The sequence below is a fragment of the Glycine soja genome, chromosome 9 (genome assembly GCF_004193775.1).
Source record: "Glycine soja cultivar W05 chromosome 9, ASM419377v2, whole genome shotgun sequence".
Taxonomy (NCBI): domain Eukaryota; kingdom Viridiplantae; phylum Streptophyta; class Magnoliopsida; order Fabales; family Fabaceae; genus Glycine; species Glycine soja.
In genome coordinates this window covers 12,132,914-12,147,606 of record NC_041010.1, presented here as the reverse complement: position 1 = coordinate 12,147,606, position 14,693 = coordinate 12,132,914, and the positions used below count along the sequence as shown (strand labels likewise).

The window sequence follows — 14,693 nt, the reverse complement described above, 5'->3', positions numbered from 1 at the left end:
TATTGCATGTTTTTGGTCTGATCACCCATTTGTGTGTAAAGTTAGGATTTTTAGCATTGGAAAATATTTTTAATCCTTAGAACTGGATAGAGCAACGCTAGATAACTGCATTGCTAGACATAAAGTGCAGGGTTTTAGTTTTTAATATGTTGTGATTTTAATGTTGTTCGATTAGGCTAAGTTCGACGAGGGATCCAAGAACGAGGTTTAATTAGAATTAGTCCATTCACGTGAGGGATCGGTATTTGGTATTTTATTCCTTAGCATAGAACACTGAAATAACCTTAAATAGAGAAAAATATTTTAATTACATCAAGTGTTCAGTAGAAGGACATGACGTTTTTAATCATATTTTTCTCTTCTATTTTGATAGCGAAATTTGTAGTTAATTTAGATTTACAGTATACATCTTTTGTTTATTTCTATTTCATGGCTTTTTACAAATGTTCACTTGCTGAATGAAACTTCACTGAATGAAACAAGTTCCCTGAGTTCGATACTCAGTTTCTTACCGTTTTATATTACTTGAACGACTCGGTACACTTGTCGATAAATTTCGCAGTTGCACAGGGCTCGAACAAGTATTTTGGTGCTATTGCCGGGGAACTTCTTTCTATTTGGGAAGTCTGGTTCAGTTTGTAAGCATTAATTCTTTATTCTTTGATTTATTGTCTGTGTGAATAGTTAGTTAGTTCATAATTTATTTTTCTCTTGGATTGGTTAACTGTTGCTCTTGCTAGTGCTGTGTATGTGAGGCAAACTTTCTGCAGGTGATTTGGTTCCATTGGATTTGGAAATTGAAGCCACTTGTAGAAGAAACAACACATAGCAGAGAAGAAAATTTCTGCAGGACAGGACAACATTACCAATTCTTGAAGAACCTCAATCATCTGAGTCATATTCTAGTTTTCTAGAAACAAAAGAATCAGCAAAAGGTGTATCTGAAGCTGACAGAATGGCTGAAGATCAACCTAGAAGAGTTACCCTTGAAGACTACTTCAGTTCTACTGTGCCGCAATTTTTTGCCAGTATATAATATACTTTAGATGACGAATCATCACACGTAAAGATAAAACAATTAAAATTCAAGCTATAGATTCATCAATAAGAAAAATATTTGTTATTTATTTTTTTTAAAAAAAAATATCACATGTTAGCTAAAAAAATATCACATGTCATTCTTTTTTTTAATTTTAAAAAAATAATTTTTACTTTATGCCCTACTCTGTTTCGCCGCCTAGCCAATCATTATGTTCACCCGTTATGTATAAAAAAAATAAGTTGACCCATTTATTTTTTGGAACTGGGTAGCCAGTATACCCCCATTTTAGTTAAGATATATATGTTTTTTCTATTCAAAATAAATGGTCAACAGTGCAAATGTACTCTTATATTTAGAATATATATACTTCGGCATCTTTTCTCTCTATCTCTTTTTCTTTTCTTAATGTGTATTTTATATATATACTACCTTGGTAACTACACAAAAAAATTATCCTTCAATTATCTCAAATTATAAACCTTCATTACCTATATTTGTATGTTTGATTTTTCTGTAACTATCTATTCCTTGTGATCTATCTTCTTTGATCAATATCTATTAAAATTTAATTTTGATATTTTTAAAAAAATTGAAAAAATAAAAAATAATATTATATTATAATTTAAATTATTCATTACAAATTCAAAATATAATTTATATTTAAAAATAATTATTTATTAAAAAATTTAATTAGAATAAATTACTTGCTATTTTCTTAAAAGATGTGAATATCACGTGTTTTTTATTTGATGATCTTTATCTTGATTTATTGTTTATGTTGGGAGTTGATCCACTAAAAAAAAAAAGAATATGGGTCAAAATTAAATGAGTAAAAAAAACTAAAATATCTAATATTAATTTTTTTTAGTTGTTCATATAATATTTTTTTATGTGAGTTCATTATGTTTATAGCCTCTTTTATTTGAACATCAATTGTCTCCTATAATTTCTATGAAAGTAAATTTAATGAGATAAATTTTATATTTCAAATTAGTAAAAATAAAAAAATCAAAATTACATCCCAAAATTAAAATAAAAGACTAAATTAAATTTTCTAAAACATAAAAAATGAAACTAAATATAATCAAGTAACAAAAGTGAGTAAGAATAGAAATACATGTACCTTTCTTTTTTAAAAGGGGATTTTAGATATAAAGCAAAAACAACTTTATTACAAAATCAACTCACTTAATAAATTATAAAAGGAAAAGGAAGCGAGAAAATGTGACATAACCGTCAACAAATAAAAAAACATGTGATATTCACATCTTTTAAGAAAATAGCAAGTAATTTATTCTAATTAAATTTTTTAATAAATAATTATTTTTAAATATAAATTATATTTTGAATTTGTAATGAATAATTTAAATTATAATATAATATTATTTTTTATTTTTTCAATATTTTTTAAAATATCAAAATTAAATTTTAATAGATATTGATCAAAGAAGATAGATCAAAAGGAATAGATAGTTACAGAAAAATCAAACATACAAATATAGGTAATGAAGGTTTATAATTTGAGATGATTGAAGGATAATTTTTTTGTGTAGTTACCAAGGTAGTATATATATAAAATACACATTAAGAAAAGAAAAAGAGATAGAGAGAAAACATGCTGAAGTATATATATTCTAAATATAAGAGTACATTTGCACTGTTGACCATTTATTTTGAATAGAAAAAACTTATATATCTTAACTAAAATGGGGGTATACTGGCTACCCAGTTCCAAAAAATAAATGGGTCAACTTATTTTTTTTATACATAACGGGTGAACATAATGATTGACTAGGCGGCGAAACAGAGTAAGGCATATAAAGTAAAAATTATTTTTTAAAAAATTAAAAAAAAAGAATGACATGTGATATTTTTTAGCTAACATGTGATATTTTTTTAAAAAAAATAAATAACAAATATTTTTCTTATTGATGAATCTATAGCTTGAATTTTAATTGTTTTACTTTAGTGTGATGATTCGTCATCTAAAGTATATTATATACAGGCAAAAAATTATGGCACAGTAGAACTGGAGTAGTCTTCAAGGATAACTCTTCTAGGTTGATCTTCAGCCATTCTGTCAGCTTCAGATACACCTTTTGCTGATTCTTTTGTTTCTGGAAAACTAGAAGATGACTCAGATGATTGAGGTTCTTCAAGAATTGGTAATGTTGTCGTGTCCTGAAAAAATTTTCTTCTCTGCTATGTGTTGTTTCTTCTTCGAGTGGCTGAAGAACACTCAAGAATTGGTAATGCAACCTTAACTCATAACTCACCACTCAAGATAAAGATGCTAAGGGTCTCTGTTAGGGCTTCTATTTGTCGGGACAACAGCTTGTTCTGAGTTAAGGTTACATCTTGAGTGGTGAGTTCTAGAAGGCTTCTTGTGCATATATGCAATCACAAAGAATGGCATCATCACTAGCCGCCATGTTTTCTATGAGTTCCATTGCCTCCTCCGGTGTCTTTAGCTTGATCTTCCCTCCTGCGTATGCATCTAGTAATTGCTTTGATTGTGGTCGCAGGCCATCTATGAAAATGTTCAGTTGCACCGGTTCACTGTACCATGTGTAGGCATCTTCCTGAGTAGTCTGTGGAAACGGTCGAGCACCTCACTGAGGGATTCGTCGGGAAATTGATGGAATGAAGAAATTTCCATCTTCCCTTTAGTGGTCTTTGATTCTGGGAAGTACTTCTTCAAGAATTTCTCCACCACCTCATCCCATGTCCATAGGCTATTCCCCTTATACGAGCGAAGCCATATTTTTGTTGTACCAGCCAAAGAGAAACAAAATAAGTTGAGGTGGATGGCATCTTCAGGCACTCCTGCTATCTTCACCGTGTTGCAAATATCGATGTATGTGGCCAGATGTGCATATGGATCTTCACTTGGTAGGTCGTGAAATAGATTCCCTTGAATCAGTTGGATAAGGGAACGTGGATATGAGATGTTGGCCGCTTGCACCTGTGGTCTGGCTATGCTGGTGAAGTATTGAGGTATAATAGGGCTAGAGTAATCCTCTAGCGTCATCCTCTGTGGACGATCGCTTGCCATGATGCATTCTTTAAAGAAGGAATGTGCACTGTTCATAAAAGAGACAACTATCATGAACGTTATCACAGAATAAAAATTAAACTTAAATATTTTTTTATTTTTTTATTTAAAAAAGAAAAGAATAAAATAAGAAGGAATAAATAAAAAAAATGAAAAATAAAATAAAACAACTAAAAAAATAATAGATAAAAAAAGAAAGTAAAAAAAAGTGAAAACTAATTTCTTTAAAATTGGAATATGCAATTAATCAAGTACAAAAAACGAAGTCCCCGACAACGGTGCCAAAAACTTGTTAACTCGTTGGCAAGTGTACCAAATTTGTCACAAGTAGTAAAGTACTCGAAAGTCCGAGTGTCGAATCCAATTTAAAAGTAATAGATAAAGAATTTAAAATAAAGATAAAAAATATAATTGATAAGATAAAGATTTAAAAGAAAAGATAAAATATTTAAAGATAAAAATAGAAGATAGAGAAGATAAAATATTTAAATTAAGATATGATAAAGATAAAAAAATAGAAGATAAAAGATAAGATAAGAAAAGTAGAAGATAAAAATAAATTAAAATCAGACTTTGATAATGTTGGGACCTAGCTATCTTATCTGCCTAGGATGTATGATTTTAGGATTTTTTTTTTCTATCAATTTGGTGAATTTTTCCTACCCACATCTGTTAAAATACTTGCCTCTAATATCTCACGATGACAAGCCTATCTCACATATCTATCTCGCAAATGTCTTTGCAAGACTCAATAGGTGAAATGCATGAAGTTATAATTCTAGATGTTTGGTTTGATGCATGGGCATGATGCAATCACTCTATGTCTAGCAATGATTTTATCAAGATATCCCTTCCTTTTAGTTATATTAGAAATTATCCTCTCTCGAGTGACTAATTCCTAAAACATATGCATGCAAAACCTTCCTTGTTTTCTATCAAGGATTACCCTCTCTCGAGCATCTAACCCTCAAAGATTATGTAAGGATGAATAATACATTAAATTAAAAGTAAGAAAGGATAATAGGAAAGAAAATACCTGTTTGTATCGATAAATATGAAGTGTACAATACATCTTTTGACTTTAGGTCTGTCAGGCCCTAACTAGGGGTTTAGCCTCTCATGACCATTAAGGGTTTTACAATGGATGGGGTATAAGAACATATGGAATAAGATGGGTGAAAGAAAGGGAGAAAATGATTTCCCTTAAAGGGGATTTTGTAGTGGTGTTCTGCTTGGCTTGACTCCCTCTTTATAGTTGTTGTAGTGGACTTGGGCCTGATGCTAGAAATCTTCCTTTTTGATATTTTTGATATCTTTTGGATTTGTTTTGCTTTTAATCATATCTTCCCGAGACTTTCTGATATTTTGGATGTTTTCTCGATCTTTTTCTCTTTTAATCTCTCCTTTTCATCTCTGCAAGTCATAAATAAGAAAAATATCAAATCTTAATATTTAAGCCAAAGATAACTGCCAAATAAATATTTTTAAAGATATTTTCAATATATTTTTAATATAAAAAATAGCTCATATTTAGCAGTTATCAATGTGACTCAACACCTTATTTTGTCCATCGGACTAAGGATGATAAGTTGAGCTCATACGCAACTTCGTCCCATTGAGTTTGAATAACTTTTGTCAAAATCGACTAACGAACAAGGGGTCGCGGTCAAAAACCAAGCTCCGAAGCATTCCATGGAGCTTGCCAACAACAATGTTCAAGAAAAGTTTATTGGACAAGTGGTCTCAACAATGTTCAAGGAAAATATTTCTTCCCAATTATCAACTCTCAAATTAATTTTATGAAACGGAATATCAATGCACGATTTTAATATTAAAATCCATGTTTAATTCTACTTAGTTATTTAAACATTTTAGAATTGAAAGTCAAAATTTTAATGATCACCATTTTAGTGGGTTAGCCTTGGGCCGAGTCGGATTAAAGGACAAGTCAAATTTGAGTGCTGCTAGGTGCACCCAGCATTATTGCTAGTGCACCCAGCACTAACCACGAAAAGACATAAATACTCCTTACGGATCAAGTTGGTCCGTAAGTATATTTTTAAGAATTACGGATCAACTTGATCCATAAGTTTTTTACGGATCAAGTTGATCTATAAGTCTTAAAAATTAACTTACGGATCAACTTGATCCGTAAGGGGAGAAATTAGCAGGGGCAGTTTTGCCATTTTCAAAAAATGTTGGGTGCACCTAGCAACATTTGTCAAATTTTGGTCACCCTTAGTTCTCCACACAAACAAAATTACTTCTTTTGGAAGATATATATGTCATCGTGCCAAAAAATAATTATAATTTTAATAAAAAGGACTATTTTAGAAAGTAATTTTGTTTTGAAATATATGCAATTTTTGTTTTTAAAAAGTGATTGAAAATATAAAATAATAATTTAATTAAAATATATTAATTATTTTTATATTGCTAAACTGCCAAAATTTTAAAAAAGAAATTTTTTCTATCACGCATTGCCGCTAAATGTAATATTTGGTGGTGGTGCCTGACGAAAAACATTAAGAGTATGTTTGGACGAGGGAATTTAAAATTCTGAGAAATTTTAAATTCTAAGAATTTTAAATATTTCGATTGAAATTCTTTTATTTTCAAAATTTTGTATTTGGATAAAAAAAATTAAAATTATGAGTGAAAAAAAAATGAATGAAAAAAAGAAAAGATATGATTGATGTGCTAGTTATACGTGTTACTCACACCCGATCGATGTTCCATGAGCTCAGAAGAAGACTCTAAGAAGATAATTTCAATTTCTCACATTTTAGAAGGAAATTGAAATTCCATAATTTTAGTTGTTCAAAATTCTGTTTTAAAATTCTAAAATTTTAAATTCTTCACAAAAAATATTCAAACAATGAATTTTAGATTACAGAAATTCAAATTCTCTGATAAATTACTTTTCTGAGTTAAAATTTTGTATCCAAACGCACTGTAAGTGATTCAGAAAATGAATTAAAGGACATCTTCCATATTTTCAAGTGTTTTACGCAAGAAGATTAAAATGTGGCAACAAGTCTCTGGCACTACACGGAGTGTTAACAGATTGTTACTTGCAAGCTACCTCATTTTGTCCAAAAAGCTTGTATGAACTTTGCAAGCTCAAGACTCTCTGATTTAGGATCAATAAAAATTAGTTGAAGTAAGAGGATTTTAAAGAAATAGAGCCCACAAAATAAAAAGGAGGAGGGAGTTGTTGATGAAAAAAATAAATAAAAGAATGAAACGAATAGGGGGAAGAAGAAAAAAAAAAGGAATAAGAAAGAGAAAAGGTGTTGAAAGGGACTAAACCATAAAAAAATGTTTGTATAGGGGTTAAAAAATATGGTTTTGAGTGTAGCAACAAATAGTGTAATATTGTTTTTCGAATTGCTTAATTCGAAATTATCAAAAAGTAAGTCTGGATTTGCATTTTGAGAAAGCTCTACCAAATTTTATGTGTTTTGGATTCATTGTTCCAGAAAATACCAAATAATATCCAATTGGTTGTTAGGAGACAAGTTTTGTTAATAATTAGTTTTTTTTAACGAAGAGAACTAAACCAACCAACTTTTTTTTCTCCCTCATTTTACCAATTTTATAACTAATAAACATGTTGTTCACTCTCTAACAGGGTTTTACAATTTTATGTTTGTAACCCGGTCTTTGATTCCATTCCCTAACTTATTTAATTTTTTTATGTAACTTATTCAATATTTGATTTGGGATGAATGTTCATAATCATTTTCTCCTTAAAAAAAATCATGCGACACAAGATTCTTTCATGATTTTGTAAAATTTTAAAAGAAGTTAGAGGAGGTGCATCACAATCACATGCTGATATGGTGCAACCTTTGCACCAAAATTTTTCTTTTTTCCTCTCTCTCGTTTGTTACCCTCCTTCCCCTTTCTCCTCTGCTCTTCTCCGATCACCCTCTTTTCCTCTCTCTTCCGGGTTTTAATAGGAATAGTAGAGATCATACTTTGAGGACTAACGTATGATAAATTTATTCTTAATTAATCATAATAATAATAATCTGCTGGTTTTTTGCAGGAGGGGGTATATGACATTAGGAAAACTTTATTAGTAGTTAGTAGAAACTTATGAATTTCTAACTTCTGAAGGCTTGATTATTGTAATTGGGTTTTCGGTGACATTTTTTCTCTCTCAAGGAAATGAATACCATAACCATTAAGTGATTGAGTGAGGGAGCAAAATAAATGAGCATCATGTAATTTATAAGACACATGTTTGTGCATGTAGTGAAGTATTATGAGAAAATAACAGAGAAACACCTTAGAGATTTTTGCTAACATTTTAAATTGTAGCTTGATGTATATTCCGTTTGTGTAGTTGGGGGTGTTGTTGGGAGCATATCCAAGGAGGTTGGAGGTTTGGGAGCTAGTGCTGAAGAAGATTGACAAGAGGCTAGCAAAATGGAAGAGCAGAATCATTTCATTGGCAGGTAGGATATATATGCCTCATCAACTCAACCCTTACTTCTATTCCTTTGTTCTTTCTATCATTCTTTAAAATGCTTATTGGTATTCACAAGAAGATTGTAAAAAAAAAAAAAAAACAAAGGGAATTTCTTTGGGGGAGTGGAGAGGTTGGGAGGAAAAAGATATGCCAGGTAAAATGGGACAACATTTGCCTAGGAAATGAGAGGTGGGTTGAGGGTGAAAGATTTGGAAAGTTTTAATGCGGCTCTACTTGCTAAGTGGAGATGGAATCTCTTCCGTCAAAGCAATAGCTTGTGGGCCAAAATTATTGTCCAAAAAATATGGCAGTTGAGTGGGATTGAGAGCGGAAAATGAGGACATAAAATCATCTCTTTGGTGGCATGATTTTAGAAAGGTATGTGGTGGTGCTTGTGAGCAAAAATGGTTTGAAAAGGGGATGAAATGGTTTGGGGAGGGAAAAAAAACACAATTTTGGCTGGATTTGTGGATTGGTGATGCGTCTCTTTGTATCACCTTTCCAAGGATGTTTCTGAACTCAACAAAAAAAAAGGTCTCATCAGTGATATGGGCTCATGGTCAAATGGCATATGATCTTGGAATCTTACTTGGAGGCGGGAATGGTTTGCTGGGAGTCCCAGCATGTACAACAACTACAATGAAAACTAGAGAGGGTCAACCTACATCATGGAAGATGCCACAAGTGGATATGGGTGAATGATTGCTCAAGAGATTTCTTAGTTAAGGCTCCATATTCAGTTATTCAAGAACTGAGAATAGGAGATGGCGAGGAAGTTCAATGGAACAAGATATGGGACATTGAAATTCCACCAAAAGGAGCACACATGATTTGGAGGGCTATGTTAGACAGAATGCCAACTAGGGACAATCTGCTGCATAGAGGAATTAATCTGGTTAACACAAACTGTCCAATATGTCATCAGCAGGAGGAATCTTTCAACCATGTATTGGACACCATGATGTATACAATATAATTTGGAAAAGCAATACATCATGCAAGTGTGCCCCGAGGCAAATTTATATGCAAGTGTACCCTAGGCAATCTTGTATACATCATGGAGCTGGCTTAGTGCCACCAAAGATTTTGGCTTCTCTTTTAGCCAATGGATATTGAATACCAAACTGTGTCTTGGCCTATAAGGATTCAGAGGGCCTTTTGTTGAAGACATCAACAATCTTGGGGAAAAGACTTTTGGTGTGGTGGTTATGCATGCTTTTTTTGCAGGGACTCACGTGATCATTCACGTGGTTGAAATACATAGTATACACATTTGGGTACACTTGTATATAAATTAGGGTCTTTAAATTGGGGTCTTTTGGTCTCAGGTGAATTAAATAGGGCCATAATTAAATGTATGCATTTATTGAGGTGGATATATAGGATTCTGGAAGCAGGGGAATTTTTTGTTGAATTTTCTTTTGACTTGGGAACTGGTCCCGTGGGGAATGGGCTTTTGGAAACCATGGATGTAGTTATCGCAACCCTGGTGCTAGCTTTAATTTCATATATATATATATATATATATATATATATCATCGACCAAAAAATTATGAGAAAACAACAAGAATCGAAATTAACCTCGTGCCCAGAAACGGATTCCAATAGAGGAAGTGTTTGAGCAGCTAAAACGTTCAAGAGCATGTCTAGAAGGGCCAATCCAAGTCTTACCATCAACATTATTTGGGTGTTGCTAGGTGCACCCAGCATTACTGCTGCGGCACCCAGCATTACTGCTGCGGCACCCAGCACCCATAGCGAAAAGACGAAAATATCCCGTGAGCATTTAAAGCGATTACTGTACACCCAACCGACATTGTTTGATCCGCATGTGTTGTAATGTGATCCGTAGATGTTACAGTTGATCTGCAAGTTTGTTATGGAGGATGTTGATCCGTAAGTTGCTCGCAGATCAAGTTGATCCGCTAAATATGTTTGATTTGATTTCTTATTTTCTAATTTCAAAAAATAAAAATACTAAAAATTTATGATATATTGACTTCTTGTTTTTTGTATTTTTCACTCGTAACAAGGCATAACTCACCATAGTGTTGCCAAATGAACAACAAACTATCTGATTGCAGCCTCCATATGATAAACCACTAGTACCTGCATATTGTAGTGACTTGTATGTAAAAAACAGGTCCGATTAATAATTACTAATCTTAAATAAAATGGAACACAAGAATCCATATGTAAACATAATATCTGTAATCTGTACGCTCAAATGTATATACTCTTATTTTGGTTGTCTCCGGTATGAAATGAACTTACACTCATGAAATGATAATCAGATTTTCGATTATAAGTTCATAACCCTACCCCAAAATTTTGGTGTTACATAAATACAATATTATTTCTCTAGCATGCTACGCCAATGCATTCATTTGCAATGACGTCAAATAGTGATGCGTGCCTCACTATATTTTCAGCAGTCTGCACATGTGCACAAGAATCGGCAAACACCACTTTCTTAAATTAAGCCAGGAAAAATGAATACAGGAGTTTGGTCTGAAACCAAAAGTATTATCTCATCCAGTATTGACATAAAAAACGTTTTAAGATAATTCTTTATTTGAGGAAACAGAACACAGCTCATGACCAAACTTCAGAAGTAATTGGTGTTGTAGAAATTCTTCAGAAAAGTAGAGGTGCCCGGGTCTTTTGTGGCTGAATCCTGCACTTGCCGACCAACTACGTACTGACCAATGATATGATGCCTCTGCTTTGAATGGTCCACAACATTCTTCAGCTCTTCCATCCCCTTGAAAAGCAGCATATCGATCACCTGAATGTCCACGAATGTCAGTGACATTCATAAAATCTTTCATAGATATAATTATTTTGTTCTTATTGAATCATCATTTTTGCAGTCTTTGAACATATTCCTGAACCAAATTTGAAGAAAAACTATATGTTCAAGTGAAATATCACTGAGCCCAAGTACAGAAAATCATGAATTCATGCTTCAAAGTTTCATCATGTCAAAGGATCTCAAACAAGGAATCAGACATATCTTCAAACAAATCCAGAAAGTAACTAAGATGTTACAAAGTAGGCATAAAATATTTAATAGAACAGTAGAAGTATAGCAAAATTTCACACTGACACAAAAAGATAATAGCGTCAACAATAAATGATTATTTTCCAACAACTAAAACACACCACTCAAAAGCATCTGGCAATGCACTACGGCAACTTATTCACAGGTTGCCAACTGATAACACCCAATATGCTTGAATCAACTTATTCATTGGTTGCCAGCTAGGAAAAGCCAAAATTTGGACCCTTCATTAAATTACACATCAGTAAAAGATATCCTACCTTTTCACATTTTTCCATCATGACATGGATAAATTCAAAACTATAACTTCCACCTTGAAATTTAACAAGACATCAGATCAAAGAATTCAGGCTCTATTATGATGTATATTATGTAAATGTATCCCCTTGAAAATTATACCACTAAATTCCAAGACTAGGAAACCTACATACCAAACCAAAGTATTGGAAACCTACACACCAAGCCAAAGTATTGGAAACCTACACACCGCCATATTGGTGTATTCCAATATGGAGGAAGTGGCCCACTATCGCAGTGTCATAGGCCACAATAGCATGTTTATATGGCGGAACCTGGGCTTTCTGCCATATTCCGGAATCCACCATTGATAGCATTGATACTAAATAACCTACATAAGAATTTTCATACAGCATGTATTCCAGAAGCAAAGACATAATAAGTTCAAGGTACTCCATTAACAATAGGTAGCAAAAATCTTTACCAGATATCCATTCACATACAACAACAATAAATAACCTTATCCCACCAGGTAAGGTCAGGTACATGGATCACACAAAACAACACCATTAGGCTCAATTAAAAATCAAATCATCAGGGATATTATTCACCATGAGAGATTTCCATTCAAATAACTCAAATTCTTTCTTTTAGAATTCCTCTTCACTTCAATCAAGCAAGTCGGCTCCAAATTTGCACAACAAACTACCAATTCAATCTTTAACCTATGATGTTTGAAAGCACAATTAGGAGGCTATGAATAAACAATTGCAATGCTTCCACATACAACAAGAAATTTAATCATATAAGAAGAAACAAAATATTGGAGAACACAATCACGTTTCTCTTATCAAGTACCACACCAATAAGGTTTTCTATTTTCATTTTCATTTCCACTCAAAATAAAAAAAAAAATTGACAAATTTTAGTTTTTTCCCCCATCAATTCCTCTACAAATTTTGCAATTAATTTTTCTAATTACAGCGAGAGAACGAAAGCAGCCATAATTTTCCGGAATGCATTTCAAAAGAGGACTGAATAGAATCAAATCGACTATCTTCTAACACTAAAGCGGCGGCGAATGAATAAGTAAAATAAAAATTCCCAAACACTGCCTTAGACCTCATCAGATTAAGAAAACGTTCCAAACAAAAATAAAAGAAAGAAAGAAATACAAAATACTTTGGGATCGGTGACGTGGATGTTGTTGCGGATCTGGGAGGCGACGGAGGAGCGGAGTTCGGAGACGGAAACGACGTCGTAGAGGTTGTAGATTTCCATAACGGAGGGTAACAATCTGCAGGCCGTTCTGAAGAATTCGAAGACTCGGTGACGCGCTTCCTCCATATTCGCCGAGTTCGGGAGCACCTTCACGTTCCGAAGCGCCGCGTTCGCCATGAGTAACTCGCTCGCTCGCTCACTGAGTCAGTCACAACAACTCGCTCGGTTTTGTTCTGCCTTTGATTTTTATTGTTCTTCCCTAGCAAGAAGAGGGGAACTGGTTTATTGCGATGAGAGAAATGGACTATGTGTGACACGCGCTCAGTAAACGGCGTCGTTTCGAATCAGGGCCTTCGTTCTTATGCTAGGGTTAAGATGTTGAATGTTGTTAGGTGCATCCAGCACTAACCACGAAAAGATAAAAGTACCGGATCAACTCCGTTGATTTTTAAGACTTATGAATCAAGTTGATTTAAGATTTATGGATCAAGTTGATCAGTAAGGGGAGAAATTATTAAGGACAGTTCTGCTATTTTTAAAGAATGTTGGGTGCACCAGCAATAATGTTAGGTGTACCTAGCAACACTCTAAGATATTTTTTTTCTGAATGGCCACGGTAAGATAAAATCTTGGTTCATCCTTCATAAAAGTTGACATTGAAAAATAACACAAGCATAAAAGTTAAATTTTGATTAAAAACAATATAAAAAAAACTAGTAACCCTATAAGTTTAAAACCAAGTTAGCCATATTTTGCAACCAACAAAAATATCGGTTCTTGATTTATTAGTTTAATCATCACTCATAATCGAATAAATAACAATTAAATATATTTTTTTAAAATATTAAATAATAAATTGATAAAAAATTACAAAAAAAGTTAAGTAAATGAAATTTTAAATTTAACTCCAGAAAAATTATATTAGATATTTTAATATAAAAAATATTAGTGCCTTAAAAATATGTTTTCTATTGAAGAGCAGGTAAAACCTTTGGTAAAAAAAGTTAAGGGTGTGTTTGAAAGAACTTTTTTGCAACTTATTTTCATTTATCTTATAACGTAAACAGCTTAAAATTATATGAAATCTTGTCCAGTGTTTAGTGAAATTATGTCTATAAAACTGATTTTTACTTATTTCAATAGTAATCTAAAATAACTAATAAAAAATAACTTATACATAAGCACTATTAAGTATTAGCACTCATCCAATAAAACAATAAATTAAATAATTTCTCCAAAGAAATTAAATTTTGGAATGATGAATTTGATATCACAACCTTGAACCTTAGATAACCAGAGTTTATATGTTCTCTTAATTATTCTCTTCCAACTAGGTGGCATAGTTTCATGCCACGAATACTGGAATTCTGACTTTGAAGACAAAGATCAAACACGAATAATTTCATCTTGGGATTAAGATAAAAGATACAAGACTGGATGAATGGTCATTGCCATTGACATGAGCAATGGTAGGCCGAATTAGCGGTTGATGTGTACAATTATACATCAAACGTCTCATGCAGCATAACGAATGTTAGGAAATGCCTTTAGAAGTACTTTGACAGTTAACACAAACTATAACTACACGAGAGCA

At 32.5% G+C, this 14,693-nt stretch overlaps 1 protein-coding gene across 1 annotated transcript; it reads right to left on the bottom strand.

Annotated features, from left to right (window-relative positions):
• Window positions 1-10,858: 10,858 nt before the first annotated feature.
• LOC114368602 (NADH dehydrogenase [ubiquinone] 1 alpha subcomplex subunit 6-like) lies at window positions 10,859-13,422 on the bottom strand. Its single transcript, XM_028325814.1, has 2 exons — window positions 13,061-13,422; window positions 10,859-11,365 (listed from the first exon to the last, which is right to left on the bottom strand). Exons 1-2 carry the CDS (start codon window positions 13,274-13,276, stop codon window positions 11,186-11,188), a joined length of 396 nt encoding a protein of 131 aa, XP_028181615.1. The 5' UTR covers window positions 13,277-13,422; the 3' UTR covers window positions 10,859-11,185.
• Window positions 13,423-14,693: the final 1,271 nt, after the last annotated feature.